General features: G+C 40.7%; 2 protein-coding genes across 4 annotated transcripts; one reads left to right on the top strand and one right to left on the bottom strand.

Moving 5' to 3' along the window:
- Positions 1 to 2181: 2181 nt before the first annotated feature.
- Positions 2182 to 15779, bottom strand: hap1 (huntingtin associated protein 1). 3 transcript variants are annotated; one of them, XM_074685911.1, is made up of 15 exons: positions 15268 to 15779; positions 11413 to 11489; positions 11029 to 11145; positions 10808 to 10902; positions 9808 to 9916; positions 9053 to 9131; positions 8836 to 8966; positions 8573 to 8647; positions 7550 to 7761; positions 6759 to 6977; positions 6296 to 6627; positions 5985 to 6173; positions 5685 to 5787; positions 5415 to 5473; positions 4743 to 4881 (listed from the first exon to the last, which is right to left on the bottom strand). In XM_074685911.1, exons 1-14 carry the CDS (start codon positions 15440 to 15442, stop codon positions 5434 to 5436), a joined length of 1953 nt encoding a protein of 650 aa, XP_074542012.1. In that variant the 5' UTR covers positions 15443 to 15779; the 3' UTR covers positions 4743 to 4881; positions 5415 to 5433. The 3 variants fall into 3 exon arrangements, with proteins under 3 accessions (XP_074542003.1, XP_074542019.1, XP_074542012.1); XM_074685902.1 differs by lacking the exon at positions 5415 to 5473 and having other exon boundaries at positions 2182 to 4881; XM_074685918.1 differs by lacking the exon at positions 5685 to 5787 and having other exon boundaries at positions 4694 to 4881; positions 15268 to 15778.
- LOC141802384 (uncharacterized) lies at positions 2624 to 3110 on the top strand. The gene is made up of 2 exons (XM_074685940.1): positions 2624 to 2876; positions 3034 to 3110. The coding sequence occupies exons 1-2, from the start codon at positions 2624 to 2626 to the stop codon at positions 3108 to 3110; spliced, it is 330 nt and encodes a 109-aa protein (XP_074542041.1).
- Positions 15780 to 20333: the final 4554 nt, after the last annotated feature.

Genomic DNA, 20333 nt, shown 5'->3' with positions numbered 1-20333 from the left:
GATAACACTTTGCATGCCACTTTTCTCTGACAGCAGCTTTCACACCTCAGACCATGACCGTGACAGAAATTCTTCACTGCACTTGAAAGATTGACAGATTAGTGAGTAACCTTTAAAAAAACGTTTTTCACAACACAGTTAACAATTAGTTCATACCAAAACTGAATAGCCATACAAGTCCTGCAGCTTATAAACGCATACATAGCTGAGCAGATACAGGTGAACATGTGTGACACAAATAAATAAACAAAAAGAAGCACATCTGAGACGGTTAACTGGGCAAAGAGTCAAAAGAACAACCTGTCTGGAGTGTGTGTGTGGTGTCTTGATGGTTTATCAGATTTTACTGAAGGGTGTGTGTTTCACATCTTTGTCGTGCCAATCTAATGAAAGCATGTGTTAACTTTTATAACTTGTTGTATTCTTTGTTTCACAGCGTTGTAAAACATGAGAGCTGCAAGTCAAACAGAGTTGATGTATTGTGTGAGTATCGCTCCAACAACCTGTTAGATTATATCTGCGGTTCAGGGTTTAATTTGTTTCTCATTAGCAGGTGAGCGTGTGCAGGAGCATTCTTTGCTCTGCATTGTGCTGCTGTCACCTCTACTTACTGTATGAATCAAAGTACTGCTGGTAATCCCTCTGTCACTGAGACTAATGGTGACAGATTATGCTTTCACTGCCTGTTAAAAAACATGTTCAGGCTGTGTTCAAGCTTTGTCTTTTTTCTTTTTCTCCAGACATTGAACAAGTTGTCAATAGACACTGGTCACACAACAATAAATAGAGCCAAAAAATCAATACAGTATGTAAACAGCTCTGAAACAGCTGCACTCATTTTCACTAAAAGGGTAGAGCTTACGTCATCAGGAAAGTCCAGACCACACCATGACACCTCCAACAGATCATTGACATAAACACACTTTGATTTTTGAAGGAAACATTTTTAGTTCACTTCTCTTCTTCTGAATGCAGCTAAATCAGCCTGTGAACTGATTAAAGATAGAATAGAATAGAATAGAATAGAATAGAATAGAATAGAATAGAATAGAATAGAACTTTATTGTCATTGTAACAAGTACAACGAAATTGAAGTCACAGCAGCAATCAAGAAAACAACATAAGAAAGTGTATGGAAAGTTCAAAAAGGTCCATAAGAAAATAGACGATGACAGCTTGTCCATCATTGTCCAGTTCAGCCAGTCTCCACCTCCACAGGGTCCAGGACTGAGCTTCTTCAGTCATGCTCCATCTCTGTCTCCTGGATCCTGTCTGCTCACAGCAGGTGAAGCTCTTCCAATGTGGCGTTGGTGTCTGATGTTAGCTCAGTTAGCCATGTCTGTGAATAGCATGATGCTACTCTGCCCTCTGGTATTCCCTCTGTTGCTGGGTTAGCACAGCTAGCTCGTCCATCTTATTGGAGATAGATCTTACGTTCCCAATAATTATGGATGGAAGGACAGGTCCATGTCGTCACTTCTTAGCTCACACCTGAGAACCAGCACGTCGTCCTCACCTCCTTCTCCTCACCGTGTGGGAAGACATCAGGCCTTACACCAGTTAGCATTGGCATGCTACAGGCTGCAAACAGCTGAGTTCACATGTAAACAATGCAGCCATGGTTACATGTAGGAGCTCAAAACAGATGCTTCAAAGATGGTTAATACAGGTTCAAACACCTTATTCAGCCTTTTCTTACACATGTGATTTACATTAATAGTAACTAATAGGAGCATTTTGACTGGACTGATCTTGTTAGAGAGCCAGTAACTAAAGGACCGCAGAGACTGCTGATATATTTAAAAGGCAGCTTAAGACTCACCTTTTTAATTTGGTTTTTAACTGATTTCTTTTACCATCTTATGTCTCTTATTTTACTGTTCTTGTGCCTTTTAATGAGTTTTATTTTATTTATTTTTATTTATATTTGTATTATTTTAAGTCTTGTGAATTTAACTGTCATCATTACTGCCTGTCTTAATTCTTTAGTTTTTACCTCCAGTGTTTCCTCATAGGGGCCCTCCACACTTGGAGTCGTGTCTGGTCTGCTCACGGGGATGTCGCCCTGGAGTTTTCTGTTTTGTTATTTTATTTATTTGTGTGAAGCACTTTAAGTTGCATTTTAATATGTTGGAAAGTGCTACATTTGATTTCATTTGATAAAGTAAAGCCCCTTGTTTCACTGTTACATCACACTCGCTGTTCTGGCCCGTAAAGTAAAGCTCATACTGGATTTCTTATGTAAACACATTGACTTTTTTATTATTATTGCTGTGCAGAAAACACCTTTCCAGGTAAGTGAAAAGCACAATAATGGAGTAATGGGTTTGTGGATGCAGTGGTGTGTTATTCCTTTACGCACATCCTCCTCACACATCTGACCACCAATCAATCTCTGAACCTCATTATCAGTATCTGGGTTTTTCCTCTTTTTCTTTTTTTTTTGGACTAACTTGTATAAAAGAGGGGACTTGACCAAGGTCTTCAAGGTCTGAACCTGATGCTCATTTGTTCTTGGATTCTACTGTACACACCTCACCCTCACAGGTAGAGTAACTTTCTTTGTCTTAACTCTGTCACTTTGATTAAATATTAATGTTTTTTTTTCTCTTCATTCACAGACATGTCAGGAAAAGTCATCTTGATGTTTGCACTGTTGGTTGCACTGCTTGTGTCTGGTGGAGCCTCCTCTCCTGCAGAGGCCAGAGACACTAATGGACTCCAGCAGCTCTTAGCCAAGAGGGAGAAAGTGAGGGACTCGGCTGGCAGGCAGGAGTCGGGGCAGAGGGCACACTCAACGCGGATGCAGAGACGGGCTCACCTGTCTGAGGACGAGCGGGAGCTTATGACCAAACAAATAATGCAAGCTATCTCAGGTATGTCGTGGGTGGGGTGTGATGGTTTTCTTGTGTGTTTTTTTTTCCACTGATGTCAATCAGATGAAAGAGTGAGAGGGCAGAGCTGCAGAGAGACGCTCAGGAGTGTTTACTGAATGCTGTGTGTGTGGTTCATGTAGGAATGGTTTGTTCACAGAGATGATGAACTCAGACTGCATGCTGGATCGTGACTACCAGGGCTGGGTGGACTTTGGACGCCGGAGCGTGGAGTGAAACAACAGGATTAACATCATCCTTTGAGCGCAGACTTCCTCCCTTTTGTTCAGATTTTTTATAAAGTTAATGCTTTACTTTTCTTGTTACTTTATAAATAAACTCTTTTTGCAGACTTATCACAAGATTAACTTGTTTTTTTCTTTCCTTCACTATGAAGTGGAAATGACGGACAAAAAACAGTTCAATGGAAATGCAAAGTTTTATCCACAGGTGGAAAAATTGTACACACACATATGTACAGCTGTGACGCAAACACAATATACAGAACAGACAGCAGTGCTGACAAACAGTGGTTTGGTTGATTTGACACAAATTATTGCAACTTGTGTTGATGATTTCTTCCCTTTTTTACCTACAGTATCCTATGCCTTTATGCTACAGCTGATACTTTTAAAGTGTGTCATGCTGTTTGGATAAAACAACCACTCTTCTACTCGTCTTTAAATAACATCATTGAAAATTCACAAAACAAATATTGAGTTCATTTGTATCCCAGTGATTTCAAAATCCCTGATGACATTAAATACAGCACAAGCAAGAATTTCAGCAGTACAGTTTACAGACATAATGCTTGAAAACAAAAAATGATCGACTGTCTTTGATGCAGCATGGCAAAGCTGTTTATCAAGGTGAGTTCTGGCTCAGGGGAAATGTCCACAAGGTTCAAAGATTCAAACAGCTTACAGCAACATAAGCTGTGTGAAAACAGTCGATGATCTGCTGAAAATCAATGTTTTCCCAGTCCGTCTCTTTTTAATAGACTCGTCAAGTGTTGAGCTTGACTCTTTCAGCATAGCATGCCTTTTCCAATGAAGCAGCTCATTAGCAGGAAGACTGGAGTGTATCTTAGTGCATTCACAGGTTTTTCAGATTGACAATGACTTAGTACATGTGGTGTTTTCTCCCAAATGATGGTGAGGTCACACAGACACTCATAACTGATGTTTCACTTTCCCAACTCAAGAACAAAACAGATGATACTTTTTTAACCAGTGGCAGGATAATGTGCACAATGATAATCACAAACAAAGTATAAAAATATTTTTCTTCATGTTTCTTTTTTTGTGCAAAACAAAGGTATATCATATCATACTGCAGTCAGATACACTGGTGATAAGGTGATCAGGAGATTTCCTGAGATGAAGATGACACACACACACGTAACTACTGTACACAGATTGATAGAAAATAACATTACTGTACACTACTGACAACTTAGCTCATGGCTCTAGCACTTTTTGTGGCTTATGTGGAGGAGACAGCAGAGCTGTGAGCTCTGAACTGCTCAGAATGGATCATGAATCAGAGTCATTCTGGTGAATCAGAGAGGTTCAGCCTCATCAAACTTCAGAGGGCGTCTTTCTCTGTCTCTGCTTTTGACCGCTCCTTCATCCCCCAGGCTGCTACTCTGTGCAACCCCAAACTCTGAAGCTTCGCCACCAGGTTCAAACTGAAAACGTTCCTTCTCCGCTCTTTGTCCGATGACCCTGAGCCTCCACCTTTGTCTTTTAAAGATGAGCCTCCTGAAGGTGTGGTGCTCTGGTTGTGAAGATGATGACGATGAGGAGAAGCTGAGATGCCGCGCTCCTGCAGCAGCTGCACAAGTCCTAATCGTGACGTGTTGACATTGGTGGTGCTGGTCATGGAAGTGGTGTTGATGGGGGTGGTGGTCATCCGGCCTCCAAGGCCAAAATGCTGCAGGTGAGGAGGTGATGAAGTGCTCACGAACTCACTGTTCCGACAAGGTGGCAGGCTGAAAGAGCGAAGGCTGGAAACGAGAGGAAAATTGATGATGAAAACAAAACGAAACAATGCGATATCCAACTGGTCCTTAACTTAACATGCAAGCATCAAAACACAAATCATAAAAATGCAATGACAAGAGTTCCAGTTAGTAAATTCCTCATTAGTGTCTGTAATTTGGATAAACATGGTTTTAATGTGGCAGGGAAAGAAATCCCTGGTGGTGTGCTGGGTGAAAAACCTTTGAGAGGGAAAACAAAATCAAACATGAACGATGCCAAACACATGGAGTAGAAACAGGAAGAGGAAATGTAGCAGTTCAGCTAGATCAAGTTAAGTGTTAGTCAGAGGCAGAAGCCGTGCATCAAACAGAAGCACCAAGCACAATCATGTCAGTTAGTTCACATCAAGTGTCCAACGTCTCAGTCTCTGTGATACAACAGGAAGAGCTCAACATGTCACATTATGAAGCTGTTAGAAAAACAAACACCAGGCTGTGTCCGTGCAACTCCTGTGAAACCAAGCACTCATTAAAAAACCACAACCCTATACTCTTACTTTGCCCCACTGGCTCCTCTCAAAGCTGGAGAAAGAGCCTTGACAGGCGTTTTCTGTGACTGTGGAGGAGGAAGAGCAGAAAATGAGTGTAAGCTGCTGCAGGAGTTATTCAGGTCCTTTGAAGAAAAATAATTAGCCTTAGTTAAAATGTTATTCAGACAGGAAAGTTTCATTTGGTTGGCATGTGAAAAATCACAGTGACAACACAACACCAACCATCAAAAAGGCAGCGGCAGGGTGAACGTCACGCATGCAGTGTGTCAATCTTACCTAGTGGAGAATGAGGGGATGAGGAGGGAGGGTTGGAGGACTTGGCAGGTGGTAATGGTATGTGTGGGAGAGGTCTGAGGGAGGTTTGGACCAGATGGAGAGACTGTGAGGTCATGGAGGGAGAAAACACAAATTTACTACACATGAAGACACATGTATGAAGAAACACGTAAGAAAATCCACCAATCTGAGAGAGAGGGGGAGAAGATGAAGTATGAACTACATGAAATGAATAGGTACAACAAAGCCAGTTGAGATGTGTTTATGTTTAAGTTAGTAAGTGTTAAACACTCGTCGTACCCATGCCATGAGCTCCAGATATCTGTGACAGGTCAGGCTCGTCCTCCTCCAGGTCGTTCAGGCTGTAAATGTGCTGCACGTCCACCTCCAGCTCTCTGAAGTCTTTCGTCAGGACGCCGGGGCGTGGGTGCAGGATGCCTCCAAGGTTTGGTTTGGCTAACTGCTGCCAATGATGCAGAGTCACTGAACCTGAACACAGTGATGAAAGAGGCCATTATAGAATGTTGTAGTACAATACAGGCACAGACATTTATACACCAACACTGATGTTTCATTTGATAACCTGCATAACGTCCCTGCACTAGTTTTACCTTCAAGAGGTTTGACAATCTGCAGGCGGTCAGGCAGGTAGGATCTGGATCCTCCAGAGCCACATGAGTGCCGTGAACTGCCGTTGGAGTAGTTGGTGCCTGTGGACGCTGCTGGGCTGGAGATCAAGCTGTTGGGGGTCAGGAAGCCGCTGGAGACCTCGCCCTCCTCACAGTCTGCTACCAAGGCATGAAGTTTACGCTCCCGCTCTACATCGAAGAAAGGCCGCTCTGAAGAGTGATTCTGCTGACGAGCTGACAGGCTGCGCAGCGCCGCTTCCAGGTCCTGACCTCCTGGTGTGCCAGGCTGACCCAGACGCTTTGGCCCACTGACGCTGTGGTAAAAGATGTGACAATGTTCAAATGACTTTAAACGTGCTGAGATTGAAAGGGTTGATCATTATCTTCTTGTAACAAAAAGAAAATTAATCTCACTCCAAGTCTAGATCATTTGTGGACAACCTACCTGTTGTCCTCTTTTTGAGAACTGTTGGAGCTGGGCTTGTCCTCCAGAGTGATGCTGATATTATCAGAGCCGTAGTAGCTGGTCCGGGGGGTGCTGGCACAACTTGAACGAGCAGATATGGGGCTGGAGCCCGGCAGACCCGGGGAAGGACACTGAGACCGCAACCTCACGGCTTTGTTCACTACTTTCACTGTTTCAAACACACGCCATGGATGATTCCTGACAGAGGACAGAGGGCAGAAGGGAAAACAAAGTTTTGTTCTTAATCCAACAGATTAAGTCGTAGATCTGTGTCTTTACTAAACATTGGTTCGAAAATATCCCAAAACCTTTAAATCATTACCAAAATGCAAAGAAGACCTGCAGTGCCCACAAACCTGCACGATATAATCTTTGGATAAACTATTATTAACTAAAGTCACATAAGGTATCAGCCTTGTGTGAGAGGAGTAAGTGCCACAGACGGTTTGGATTGAAGCCACTGAAAATAAATTCCAAAAAGTGTTGCGGTGGCAAAGCATGAAAACACCTTCAGAGGCTTTCAAACCAGCTCTGCAGCCCAACCGTCTGTCTGCAGTCCATCAGCCTGTGTGGTTTAAACAAATGTCTTTTGGTAGAAATGTAACTTGAAAAACATGAAAGACTGTGCATTTTTTTTTTACATGTGGGGGGATAAAACTACAGGGGCTTTGAAGCCTCATCCTACATCTTATTTAACTGGAAATCAAACGTTTTACAAACATTCAAACAGACACAGGCTTGTCTGTATGTAACTCTGTAAAATGACTCACTTATATTCTGAGGGAGCTGGGTTGTCAAGGCCTTTGCGGAAGGTGCCCTCTATCTCTGCAGCCAGAGAGTCCATGGGGAGGACGGAGGCCAGAGCAGTGTAACGCTGCACCGTGCTGTTGGGGAGGCTTTTATTGCGCAGGTTCTTGATGTCCTCTCTGGCCTCTCGCAGCATGTCCTCACACTCTGAGTACTTGTCCTGCAGATCCTTGAGCTGCAGACAGGAGGAGACATCTGTCAAACTGAACCTATTCAACCCTTCACAATCTAAGAACTACAAATAAAAACACAAGTGACTCGAGTCTAAGGAGCTTCTGTTAAGATGCATTAAACTGATCTGTGTGGGAACTCAGGCGTTTCTGGGTTAATGTCTAAATGTTCTTGTATTACAGTCCACTGTACACATGTCGCTTTATAACAGTTTATTCCTTCAGCTTTTCACACATATCCACTTATATTTTTAAACACAAAATAAATGTGAGTTATTTGTTTGGTATCTACACTGTTATAGCTTCCCTTGGAAAGTAAGTAAGAAAGTATGACCTTTAATGTCAGAGGAACCAACTACAGATGTAAAGATGGTTTCTTTAACTGTGGTGGGTGAAATAGCAGTATTAGTGTGGTAAATTCAATAGGTCCAAAGATTCAGGGCACAACTACAGAGCAGTGTAAGCAGAGGATTAAGAAGATATAAAGAATCTAGGGATATTTTGACACCACAGCTCCACTTGTGAATTCAGCAGAAGCTGTCTTCTTCCTCCTGTCTGACAAATCAAAATGCTATCTGTCCACCAAAGAAGGGAGTGAAACATCTTTGATCATAAACGTTTGTTTATATGTTGCACCAAACTCAAAATAAGATCTCAAAAAGCTTCAACAAACACAGCAGGCCCACTCTGTAGCATTATTAACTACATTCCAAAGGTTTCATCTGTGAACAGTAGTTTTTTCTGAACTTCTTTCGCTGTATTACTTCATTTATCTTTATCTGAGACATCTCTTCAGAAGATTTTAATGAGCCTTACCTCTGATTTGAGTTTCTGTTGATCCTCACGGGAGGCATTCAGGTTTTGATTGAGTTCCTCATTTTCATTGGTGACCTGGAGGAGCAGAGAGAAAGAAAAAATAGTAACATTGTTATAAACACTCATAGAGACCATGAAAACATTTCACTGCAGAGATCAAACATGACCTATTCTTTCCTTTTAGAAAAAAAGGGGTTGCTTATGTAAGCTAATCGATGTCACCTTGCTAAGGAAACCTGCGTGGGTGTCATTGTGTCTCTCACCGCTTTGCATCGTGCCTGCAGGTCAACAATCTGAGCGAGCAGTGAGCTGATCTCTTCCTGTTGTCGGAGAGTGTCCTCTACTTTCCGTGCCAGCTCGTCAGACAGATCAACAACCTGCTTATTCACTGATGCTGAAACACACAAGTCCCATAAATACTCCAGTAATTGATTGTGTAGGCATTGTTTGCATAAGATGAAAGTAGTCTGTGACACTTACACAGCTCATCCACACACACCATCATGAGCTCTTGCTCCTGCTCCTCATAGTTTGTGGTCTCTGTCGTGAGCTCACTGGCCTGTAGAGAAAACATCTGAGACATTAAAAAACTGTGATAGAGAAGAATTGGTGCTTCTGCAACAAAGTCGGACTGAACTCCACATTTGACTCACATGACATTGTGTCCTTTTAATACTTTGGAACACTGAGCATTTTGCATTTCTAACCAGTTTCTGAGCATCAACCTTATTTATTTGTAATATTTCAGAAGAAAAAAAAATTTTTTTTTAAGAATATTAGCATCTACATTTTACACTAGGGATGGATACCTTTCACACTGAAACAATACAGTACCGATGCCTGGTACCTGGCAACCGGTATTGGTACTCAACAGTACCAATTTTCAGTACTTTTTGTGGTTGTGTGGAAAAAAATATCACTTTGTTTAACAATAAAATGTTTTTTTTTTCAATTTAACATATTTATTTTTCAACTTATAACCTCATAATGCTGTGTTCATGTCTAGCATGGAAAATTACCTACTCTTTCACTCCCTCATAAGGATGCACTTTGATACCTAAGCATGGTACCTTTTGATTTTGTGAATCGTACTTGGTACTTTTGACAGAATTCGGTCGGTACCTATAAAAGTACCTTATTTAGTACCCATCCCTATTTTACACAGATGTAACCATAAATATGCAGTTTTTATTAAGTGATTTCATTCTATATGAGGACTTTGCAGTGTTGCATACCTCTATTCGCAGTTTGCGGTTCTCATCTTCTAAATCCTTCAGTTTCTGCTGCAGGAAATCATAGTGGACGAAGTTGGTGAGGGAAGTGCAGGAACTATTCCTTTTCATCCTACAAAAAAAATAAGACATTAAACAAATTTTGCTTTTAATCTGGAAAAAGAAAAATTGGGCTCTGAGAACACAACTGCAGGAAAAAAAAACAAAAATCATCAATAACAAATCTTTTATCTCACCTTGTTCTTTTGAAAGAGTGAGAAAGAAGAGTAATGTTAAGAATATGATAATAATAATAATGGATTTTATTTATAACACGCTTTACATTTGTGGCCAAATCTCAAAGTGCACAGAAGGAAAAAAAAACAATAAAAACGTTAATAAAGACAATAAAAACAGTAAAAACATTAAAAAGAACAGTAAAAACAGTCAGCAATAATTATAAACAACAGAATTAATCAGGAAAGGCAATACGGAATAACAAGGTTTTCAGTCCTTTTTTAAAAGAGTCCACCGTCTGTGGAGCCCTGAGGTGCTCAGGGAGGGCGTTCCACAGACGGGGAGCAGCAGCCTCGAAGGCCCTGTCGCCCATGGTCCTGAGCCGAGTCCTGGGCGGGCGCATTTCATCATCTGCATTATTGATGTTCTGACCTGGGTTTACACTGACTCATTGCACAGGGCATCACTACAATGAAAGGCTCTTAATTATATGACTGAATAATTTCAGCGGGCTAGTTTGAATGCTGTTAAGAATTTATTACCTGTGTAGAAAAATTAATTGAATTCTAACCCTGTCCACCAAATTCAAAACAGTTGTTTCCTGTCAAAAGTGTGTTTTATGTTAAGGGAGAGATGATCTGTGAATGTCATTAGTAGTGTGTGAGTTACAGTAATTATCAATGTTTTCCATCTAGATTAAATCACAAACGTTTTTTTAGATACACCAAATACTTTTTGTTATTATACAGTGTACAGTTTGTGTTTGTATGTTAGTACGTTAACTCACAGTGAGTGCGCTTCAGAGTTTTCCATCTCCTCAGTACTTGCGTAGAACTGAAGAAGGTCATCTCGCATTGTGAGTTCATGACGAAGCTGGGCAATCTAGAAAAATATGGTAAATTAAAATGACTTTCCAGAATGTTGGAGTTCAATAATGCTAACATGGCACTGATTGTTTGTTAATTTCTGATTGTAAAAGTCTGCATCAAAGCTTAGTTTTACGTTTACCTCTTCTTTTGCAATTTCAAGCTGCTCGTCCAGCATCTCATTGCGTGCGGTGAGTTCTTGGTTCTGTTTGAGGAGGGACTGGCCAATCCGCGCTGCCAACTCGAGATCCCGTTCTTTCTGCAAAGTGACATAAAAAAAATGCCATATGTTTTTTAATTGACAAAGCAGCATTTTAAAGCACATTGGTTTTCATAAGTAGGCAACCTGTAAATCAGTGTTTTAGTGGGTGAAGACAAAGAAGCTTCATTCTTAATCACATTTCATGTACCCTCTTCTGATAGTGCAGGCAGACACAAAAGGTCAACAAACATGGTGGTCACTGAGACAGATAACTATAATCCCCCATAATCCCATTCATCTGCTTTGAGTGTCTCCTTCTCTTACCTCCTCCAGTAGGTGGGTGACTGCCTTGATGTCATGATACGTCTTGGTGACCTGGCCCACTCTGTCTGAGCAAAGCACTATGGGAGGAGGGAGAGAGGAGTCTTAATGAATGGAAGAGAAAACAGGGCAGCAGAAGACACGCAGCGGATCCTGTAACAATCCTGCTAAGTGTTCATAAAACAGTATCAGTCATCACAAAAGGGAGGGAGGGGGAAGTGTCAAAGTATGATTGATCCAAACAGGGGAACAAAAAAGCAAGGACAGACGTTTTATTCATGAAGGAGAAAACAAGTTAATAACCTCTCTATTAAAATTATTCCACTTTATCAATCAGTTAAGAGGTTTATCTTGGCGACAGTACCTCATGTTTGATAACCTTGAGTCTCCTTTTAGACTGAGCTTTGTTATTTGGATCGATCATGGTTTGAATTAATGAATGCCCAATAAGCTTTGTTTCTTTTTAGAGATTCCACAAACACAAACCACAACATCTCCATGTGGTTAGCCTCAAACTGATCCTCTTAGCTTGATCCTTTTTAGCCCAGATAAGACGCCAATAAAGACCTCCTTCTCCAGTACACCAATATAGCTCAACCTGTGACACAGCCAGGGCTTATCCCGCAGCGTTCATGGCAGCAGGACATGTACAGGATGGACAGGAACACATTGACTGACTACTGACCTGCAACTTGGTTCAAATCCGTTTGTTTACGTCCACTTTGAAGTGGACGTAAACAAACAGATGGAAGTGGGAGTTCACTGGTCAGTCATTCATTCAGTTCAGACAGATACAGAGGTGATCCTTAATTTAGGGTCATCAAGAAAACTTGTACTTGACAAATATAAATATAGTAATGTTTGTATCAATGGTTTGGTCCTAACAAAAATGTAAGTAATATGAAAGAAATTTCATCTGCAAAATGTGTTTTAGTTTCTTGCCACTTTGTATTTCTAAATGCATTTGTTGGTTTTAGACATTTTAAGCAGGAACTAACCAAATATCTAAAGCATATCATTATTCTACGGCTGTTTTTCTCCATTAGAGGATGAACAAATGGCCTAAATTTGCAAACAATAAATATAAATGACACAAGACATCACCTATTCAATTTCAGCTCTGCAGTCTTCCTTCAGTAAAAAGCTTAGCTGGACTGGGAAGATGGGAGGTTGCCATATAGTAAAGTAATCAGATCCAGGTTCTTGGCCTTGGCTTTGGAGCCGGATGATTAGATAGCTGTTTCAGTGTTTCAGAGGCGAATCAATCTAATGAAGGGAACCCAACATGGCTTTCTGCCCAGGAGTGCTGCATGTAAAATATACGGCAGCAGACCATAAAGTGTATAATATAAATCTTGTCAGTACCACTGTGAGGTGACTTAGTGCTGAGTTCATGTTTCCTTTTTAACTGATTAGGCAGCAGGAAAGTGGAAGCACTGTACCTTCATCAATGAGCACGTCTCATAATAAAAATGACAAAAGGCATTAAATAGTAACAAGTATCTGACGGTCTGCAGAAAAGGTCCTGAACACTCTGCTTCACAGATGAAGATTCTGAAACTGCTAAATCAACAATATGAAACTCAAAAGCAAGAGTCACATCACCTCCTGCTTGTAAGTCTTCACTTTATAGTCAGCATGGATGCTAGGCCCTATTTAGAAAACTGGGCTCTTGAACATCTATGGTTACTTGACATTTGAGTGAGCGCCATCTGCTGACTGAGATCTTGGCATGTGATCAGAAACTAAACAGAGCTTGAGGTGAACTGATTAGGCTGCCTCAAAATCAAGAATGAACTTTAAAGATTAACTCTTGGTACTCCTGGTTTATTACACTAAAAACCTATTTGGTGTAGTAAAAGCTACAATCATTGAAAACAGAGTCAGCATGCCTGTGTCAGACAGCAAAGGTTCATCGTATTATCTTTAAATTTTTGTGACAAAAAACAATCTTGTTCAGAAACTTAACTCAGCCTTAATAATCATAATACTTCATTATAAATTATCACAATAAGTTAACAAGTAGTAGTGGTGGTAGTGGTAGTAGTATATGAATTTTCTGGGGCATTGAAATGTTAACAGTCTTATTAAATTACACTCTAATAATATACAAACAAAGCTTAATCAGGTAATACTTCAACTTCCTTAAATCCCATTATAGTCTGTAAGTAGACTGAATCTCTATTAAAGAGGGAGACAGTGGCAGACCTCTCAGTAGGTTTCAGATATTCCACACAAATCCACTACAAGTCCATCTCTCCAAATGTGCTTCTTGTGTTTATAATTCATAAGCATGATGCTTTTGTCCTTGAAGAGTCATGCTTATAAGTTATCTGGTGCTATCTCAAAGGCTAATCTCTACTACATATACATCTTTGAGCAACCAAACCCTAGATCCTTCAATTCTTTCCTGGCAAAGTACCCCCCGTCTCTTTCCTCCTGACCTGCAGGCTGCTGTGTAGAGCAGATCAGAGGAGAGGGTGCTGTGCTGCCAGCAAGAGGTTTTAGGGTTTTTTTGATGAGCCTAATCCAGGCAGTCATCCAGCCAGAACCGTCAGCCTAATACTGTACCTCTAACCTTGCTGACGTAGGTACACTTATTTTGTATAAAACGATGTATCAGCATTGTTTATTTATATATATATATATATATATATATATATATATATATATATATATCACCAAAAATCTAGCAAAGACAACACCGTGATTACAAAAGCATGCAGGGACTTCATACATGTACTGACGGACCATTTAATTTATTTATGTTATTGCCTCACAGAGAGGCTAGAATTTCTTCAGTGTCCTGTTTTTTGGCGAGGTGCCCGTGTCGCAGTATTCACGCACTTTCTGGCCACATGCTCATTCAGACAAAAAAACGACCCTGCCAGAGGAGAATTGGAGGACGATCACTGCTCCCACACACACACAGCTCTGTTAAAACACTTCAAGTTTTAAATCTGAGCTCAATATCCGACATTAATGAAAAGAAAAAGTGTGAAAATATAAACTGTAGGTTTAAACTTTTTGACATTTTAAGCCAGGAACTAGCTTAAAATAACCTTTTAAGGACAATTTAACAGTTTAGATATGTATTGAAATGCATCAATTTGCTACACTGTGGTGCAGGATAAGCAAGGACATCTGACAGCACTGCACTGAAACTAGGGCAGCAGCACAGTCACAGCCACAGACCACATTGTTGAAGGTTTTAACAGCAATCATTTGTTAGGAAGAGGTCATTCCGCCAATCTCATTGAGATAATTTAATTCTCTCCAATTACAAAAGCTTTATTCTCTCCAGACTCAACCCTGTCAGAGGGCACAAAATCTGAGACAGCAGTATCCTCAACACTGAAATGCAGCAACCTGACCTCTGTCCAATAAAATCAGTCATTCAAGAAAAAACTTTGCAGCGCCAGCAGTGAAAACTGCTTCACAGATCCTCACAGTCAGCCTCGATGACCTTCACCAGAACAAGAGGAAACATTTACATTTAAACAGATACAAACATCCCTTTTTTGTCCAACTAAGATTTAACATGAAAAGAGCTGCGGACAGCATTATGCAGAGTGGCTTCATCGCCTGAACCTCCAGTGACATCACCGCAGCCTGCAGTACACTGTGTGCACTATTAAGTATTTAAGCACTTAGATAACAAAGGCAGTGACAATGCAGAGTGGAGCTAACTACACCAAACAGCCTCACATCACATGCAAAAGAGAATAACTACAGCCATGAGCCAAATTCATGCCTTTGTCAGTTTCTGTCAAGGTTTTTTGTTCTTCCAAAAGTCAGCCCTGCAGGTCACTGATCCAACCCCTGCACCTTTCATTCAGCACACAGGATTTATCTCACCTTGTGTCGCCTCCTGGCAAAGGTTGCTTTTGTTGTTGTTATTATTGTTATTGTTATTGCTGTTGTGGCACATCTTTTCTTCTTCCATCACTTCCTCCACTTCTTGCTCCAAAGCATTTGTAGAAATCTTCTCTTCTTCTTCCCCCTCTGAAGCAGAGGAGCTCCACACCTCCATGGTGACGGAAGGGAAAAACTGCCCTCTGCTTCTCCGTCAATCAGTTAAATCCCCTTGCTCCTCTGACCTTACTGTGTGTTATCTGTGCTCAGACACACAGGATGTGTCTTAAGCATCATTCCTCTGGCTGGTGTGATGGAGCGAACTGTATCCACCAGCCTGCCTGAGTGGGAGTGTACACCTGTGTTTGTGTGTGTGCAAGAGAATCTGAGCTCCTTGGTGTTAATGTATAATCCCCTCAGACTGTACAGCCATCTGTCGTCACGCCTGCCTCCGTGCACCTGGCCACGTTTGACTACCGGGTAACAAGAGTGGGGAGGAAGAGGAGGAGGGGTGAAGAGGGAGGAAATGTCCAAACCAGCAGCAATCAACGTTGATATCAATCACACTGACTTTCTCTTAGCACACAGAGATGTGTCACGGCTGAAATTGATCAAATAATTCAGAAAGGGTGAGCTGATGCAGTCTAAAAGGATGCTGCATTAAGCCCACCCACCCCTGTCAGTCTGAGAGAGATGGTAGGGTCCGCTCACACCAATGGCTGCTCTTTTTCAGTGTCTATACGTAGCACAAGACAGAGGGAGAGGGCTCTGCGTCACACTGCTGCAGACACAGCCTCACCCACTGATGGAGGCAACAAAAAGAAGACATATATGAAGAGGAACCACAAGACAAAAAAGAAGTGAAACGTTCTCCTTGTGCTTAAAGTTGAAACAAAAATCTCACATATCAAAACACATTTTTTTTTACACAAAGGAAAATATCAATGGAGGATCTAACTACCTCTTCTTTAGAGTAAACAGACATATACCTTATTTCCAGCAGGGAAACTAGAATGCTAGTTTCATGTTATACAATTATTTGAATTAGAAGAGACCATAATCATGCAGAGTCACCCTACACCTGGACACCATGTTCACTGTCTTGCTCATCTGTTTGCTCCTTGCCCTTGCCAGTTGCTACCCTATACACAGCAGTTTTCCTATAATCAAATATTCACCTCCCCATTAATTTTTCACCCTAAACTTTCCAAGTCAAACGATGCACGCAACTATAGCGGACATGCAGCTTTTAATAACTTTTTGTACCTCATTTGGCTCTATTAGCCTCTGCAGAATCAAGCATAACAGGGCAGCACAAAGAAAACATATGGTGGGTGTGTTTCATATCTACATTGATAGTGGAACTTGAACCAGTTAAAGGGACTGTAGTGACAACAAAGAGTTTCTGGAGAAAACAGGTCATAAGGAAGCTGTGTTTTAAGGACTTTGGCCAGAATAACAAATGGAACCAAAACAAGAGCTGTGGGTTACTTTACAGCAATAAAACCAATACTCCAGCCACGTGCTGGGACTCAACACATAAATTATTAACCTAAAATTGGTTTTATCATTAACAAATAAAATCCAGGAGGGGTAATAAGAAGGTAACACAGACAAAATCAAGCCTGAATTAAATCCACAATAGATTATAAATTCTCCAACATGTGTCCCTACAAACTGCACGCTCTAACACCTAAGAGACATTATTCAAAACATTTTGACCCGCACTCTCACTGATGGCACACCTTATATAGAATTTATTTGGTTTCTTACATAGCGCATCACTTCAGAGCAAGTAAGCCGTGCAATAAGCCATTTAACTTTCATCCTGTAAAAGCAAATCATGCCAATGAAAATGTTAATAATCAAACCAGACAAATAAACTCTCCACCAAACACCACACCTGATTAGATTGTGTGAATCAGCCTGTTTTTGTTCTCCTTCAGAAGGATTGGTTTATCATTCATTTTAGTGCTTGTAAATATTCTGAAACGCTTCCTCATACTTTTTATTCTGAAATGTTTGGGTTTGGTTTATTCAGGCCATATCTAGAATTATATGAGAAAATACTGTCTTTTTTTTAGGGATGTCCCGATCACCTTTCTTTTGCTCCCGATCCAATTCTGATTTTATTATTTTGAGTATCTGCCGATCTCGATATTTCCCGATCCGATCTTTCAGCAATGCATTAGGAAAAAAGAAAAGAAAAAAACTCCTACAAGTTGTCCTTTGAGTTTTTTTTTATTCTATTTAAATGAAGGTATCATTCTAGCCAACATGGATATAGCTTTTTTTTTCTCCACTTAGTGGAGCATTGGATCAACAAAATAAAAATAAAGCTTCTCAGTGGTGCACCACAAGATAACCTTGTATGTGTGTGCCAATAAGGTTGCAATTTCTTTTTTTGCAATATTGTTGTACTTGTTATCATGACAAACAAAGTTATATTCTAAAATGAATGATGATGTTCTATTATACACATTTTAATGAAAAACAAGAACTAAGGCCCCAGGCTTTTTCCGATTCTGTCTCCCCCGATCTCCGATAGTTAAAAAATGCCCCGATCCCGATCCCGATCACGATCACGTGATCGGATCGGGGCATCCCTACTGTCTTTCTTTAACTTATTTTTAAGAGTGGGAAAAAAAGCTAAATTACATGATTCGTTCCATCTCCTCTGTGATAAATCTGCACTTTAATAAATGATATTTACTTAAAAGGTGAAAGAAAAATGGTATGCTGAAAGAAAAACTGTGATGGCAGAGCATTAAAAAAATGTCCAAGCAATTCAAACCCTAGAATGACGGGGAAGCATCACTTATGTTTGAAGAATTCCTGGATATCTAGGTGAGCTGCGAACACATCGAGTCCAGAATGAAAACACAAACAGATGGAGGAGGGAGCAGCAAGCTAGAGTAAAGAAGACTATAAACAAACAGCACCATAAGCCTCACAGACAGACACTTAGCTTGGCACAGCTTGGCACAATCTGTGTGAACCAGGTTTGACTGTTCTGGGTCTGACAGGACCACGTTTTTTGGCAGCAGGTGAGAAAAGCCGGTGTAGCCTGCAGGTGACGCAGCCTCACAGTCTCACACAGTAAGCTGTCACTAAGAGGCTGGTCATGGGAAATCTGGTTAAGTGCAGATCTGCTCCAAGGAACTAATAAAATTACATTATGTTGTAGAATTTGATGCTGTCAACCAACTATTTCATTTTGACTCATTATGACTGATTAACTTGTATTGAAAAATGATGTCATGCTGTATTAAAAAAACATAAACTGATCCTAACAGGTAGACAAACATGTTTCTGTTAAAGAGCAAACAGCTCTACCAAATGTTGTGCAAATTAAAAATGGAGGACAATTTTGTATTAAAGCTGTGTGCTGAATGGTTTTTATGCTCTGCTTTTCCAAAGTGGGGCTCTCTGTATACAATCCAGTACCAGAAGGGTACATTTCAATTCAAATATGACACTGAGCACAGTCCCAGAAACTCACTTCTTTCACTTTGAACTTGCAGCAAATCAAGGTTTCTTTGAACATATGAAGATATAAAACCAAGACTTAAAGCAGCTGGCAACCTCTCACCACCCTACAAGTCTAGACAAACTGTTCAACAATTAATATGCTCCCTCTGGGTTGCTCTTGGTTATGTCAGATTGGTCACTGAGGTATTTCCTCTGCAGTGCTCCAGTGGAAACTGTTGAAGATGCCAACTGACAGCAGGTTAATCGGCTTGGTGACTTTTGACATCTGTGCCTAAAATGCAGCAAAGAGTGCAGGAGACGGGCATGAGATTAGGATTCAAACACCCCAGTCAAAATAAACAGAGACTTAAGTTGAGTCCAACTGTTGGTTAAAAAGTGAGAGCTCAATAAAAAAAGGGAATGTTGTTCTACTGATAGAGCAACCAATGAGGAAGTGCAGAGGCATGAAATGCTGCCAGCAGTTTATCCATTTATCTATTTCTGGGTTCAGTGATAAATCATTAAGTGTATTAAATTCACATTTGTCTATTGGTAGCAATCACCATGAAGCCAGCTGACCAGGAATGACTTCTCATTGGCCATACATAAGAGCAGTGAACTGTTGGATTAATCCCACAACTCCCATTACCAAAAAGTTTAAACATTGTGTTAAAAGTTGATAGAAACCGAATTTGATGGTTTGCAAATGAACTAAATCCTATATTTAATGTTAAAAAGGTGTAAAGTTGTAATTGTTTTGCAAATATACATATTTGAGCAAATGCAGAAACAAATGCAACACTTCAAGTTGTTTCGATTTCAAATAGGTTGAACATGTTTATTATTGTGCTGCATTGCTTCTTTTAACAGCGGCTTTGTGAATGCTTGGGGAATGATGAAATAGTTTTTTCAGAGTTTTTATTGATGATTCATTCCTCTCTGGTATGAGATTTGAGCTGCTTTAAAAGGGAAAAAAGATTTTTCAGCAGGTGATGTCTCGGGGCTGCAGAGAGGCCACTTTAGTTCTTGGATATTTCTAAAACAGAGCCATGCTATTCACATGGAAAATGTGGTTTGGGGTTGAATTGCTGTATTCTGCAAAGTCCCTGAAAAAGGCTTTGCTTTGATGGCAGCATATTTTGCCCCAGAAGCACCTATTAAATTATTGTTAGTACTTGCGATGCCTTCTCAGATATGACAACAACCCATGTCATGGTCACTGATGCTTCTCCATACATCACAGATACTGACAGGTGGAGTGATGGGGTGCGTCTCAATGTGTTAACTTCGTGCTGCCTCCATCCTATCGCCTCCACGACACTAGAAGTACTTTCCCAGTCGCCATTTTGGAGACTGTCCCAAAGCGATAATTGCGCTCAGAGGAGAGAGGAGAGAGGATGGAGGAGACTGATTGGAGGAGCTATGATTGAGGAGACACAAGAGCCGGCTTTGCGGAAGTCTTTTCACTGAACGACGCGCCCCCATATGGAATATCACTCTCTGATTGGACGCTGCAGCGGCTCAGACTTTACATGAAACTTCACAAACACAACAGAGTTTAATAAAAGAAAAGACGAACTGAAAACAGGCACAGAGGA

Source organism: Halichoeres trimaculatus, unplaced genomic scaffold, assembly GCF_033239565.1.
Source record: "Halichoeres trimaculatus isolate MK-OKI-2021-1 unplaced genomic scaffold, fHalTri1.1 fHalTri1_scaffold_2, whole genome shotgun sequence".
Taxonomy (NCBI): domain Eukaryota; kingdom Metazoa; phylum Chordata; class Actinopteri; order Labriformes; family Labridae; genus Halichoeres; species Halichoeres trimaculatus.
Note: the sequence above shows the minus strand (reverse complement) of the source record. Positions and strands in the feature narration are given on the sequence as shown.

Coding starts and splice junctions, on each gene's coding strand:
- LOC141802384 (XM_074685940.1), top strand. CDS start 2,624: ATGTCAGGAAAAGTCATCTTGATGTTTGCACTGTTGGTTGCACTGCTT. Junction 2,877..3,033: donor AATAATGCAAGCTATCTCAG/GTATGTCGTGGG, acceptor GTTTGTTCACAG/AGATGATGAACTCAGACTGC.
- hap1 (XM_074685902.1), bottom strand. CDS start 15,442: ATGGAGGTGTGGAGCTCCTCTGCTTCAGAGGGGGAAGAAGAAGAGAAG. Junction 6,628..6,758: donor TCTCAAAAAGAGGACAACAG/GTAGGTTGTCCA, acceptor CTTTTACCACAG/CGTCAGTGGGCCAAAGCGTC. Junction 4,882..5,684: donor ATCCCCTCATTCTCCACTAG/GTAAGATTGACA, acceptor TCTCGTTTCCAG/CCTTCGCTCTTTCAGCCTGC.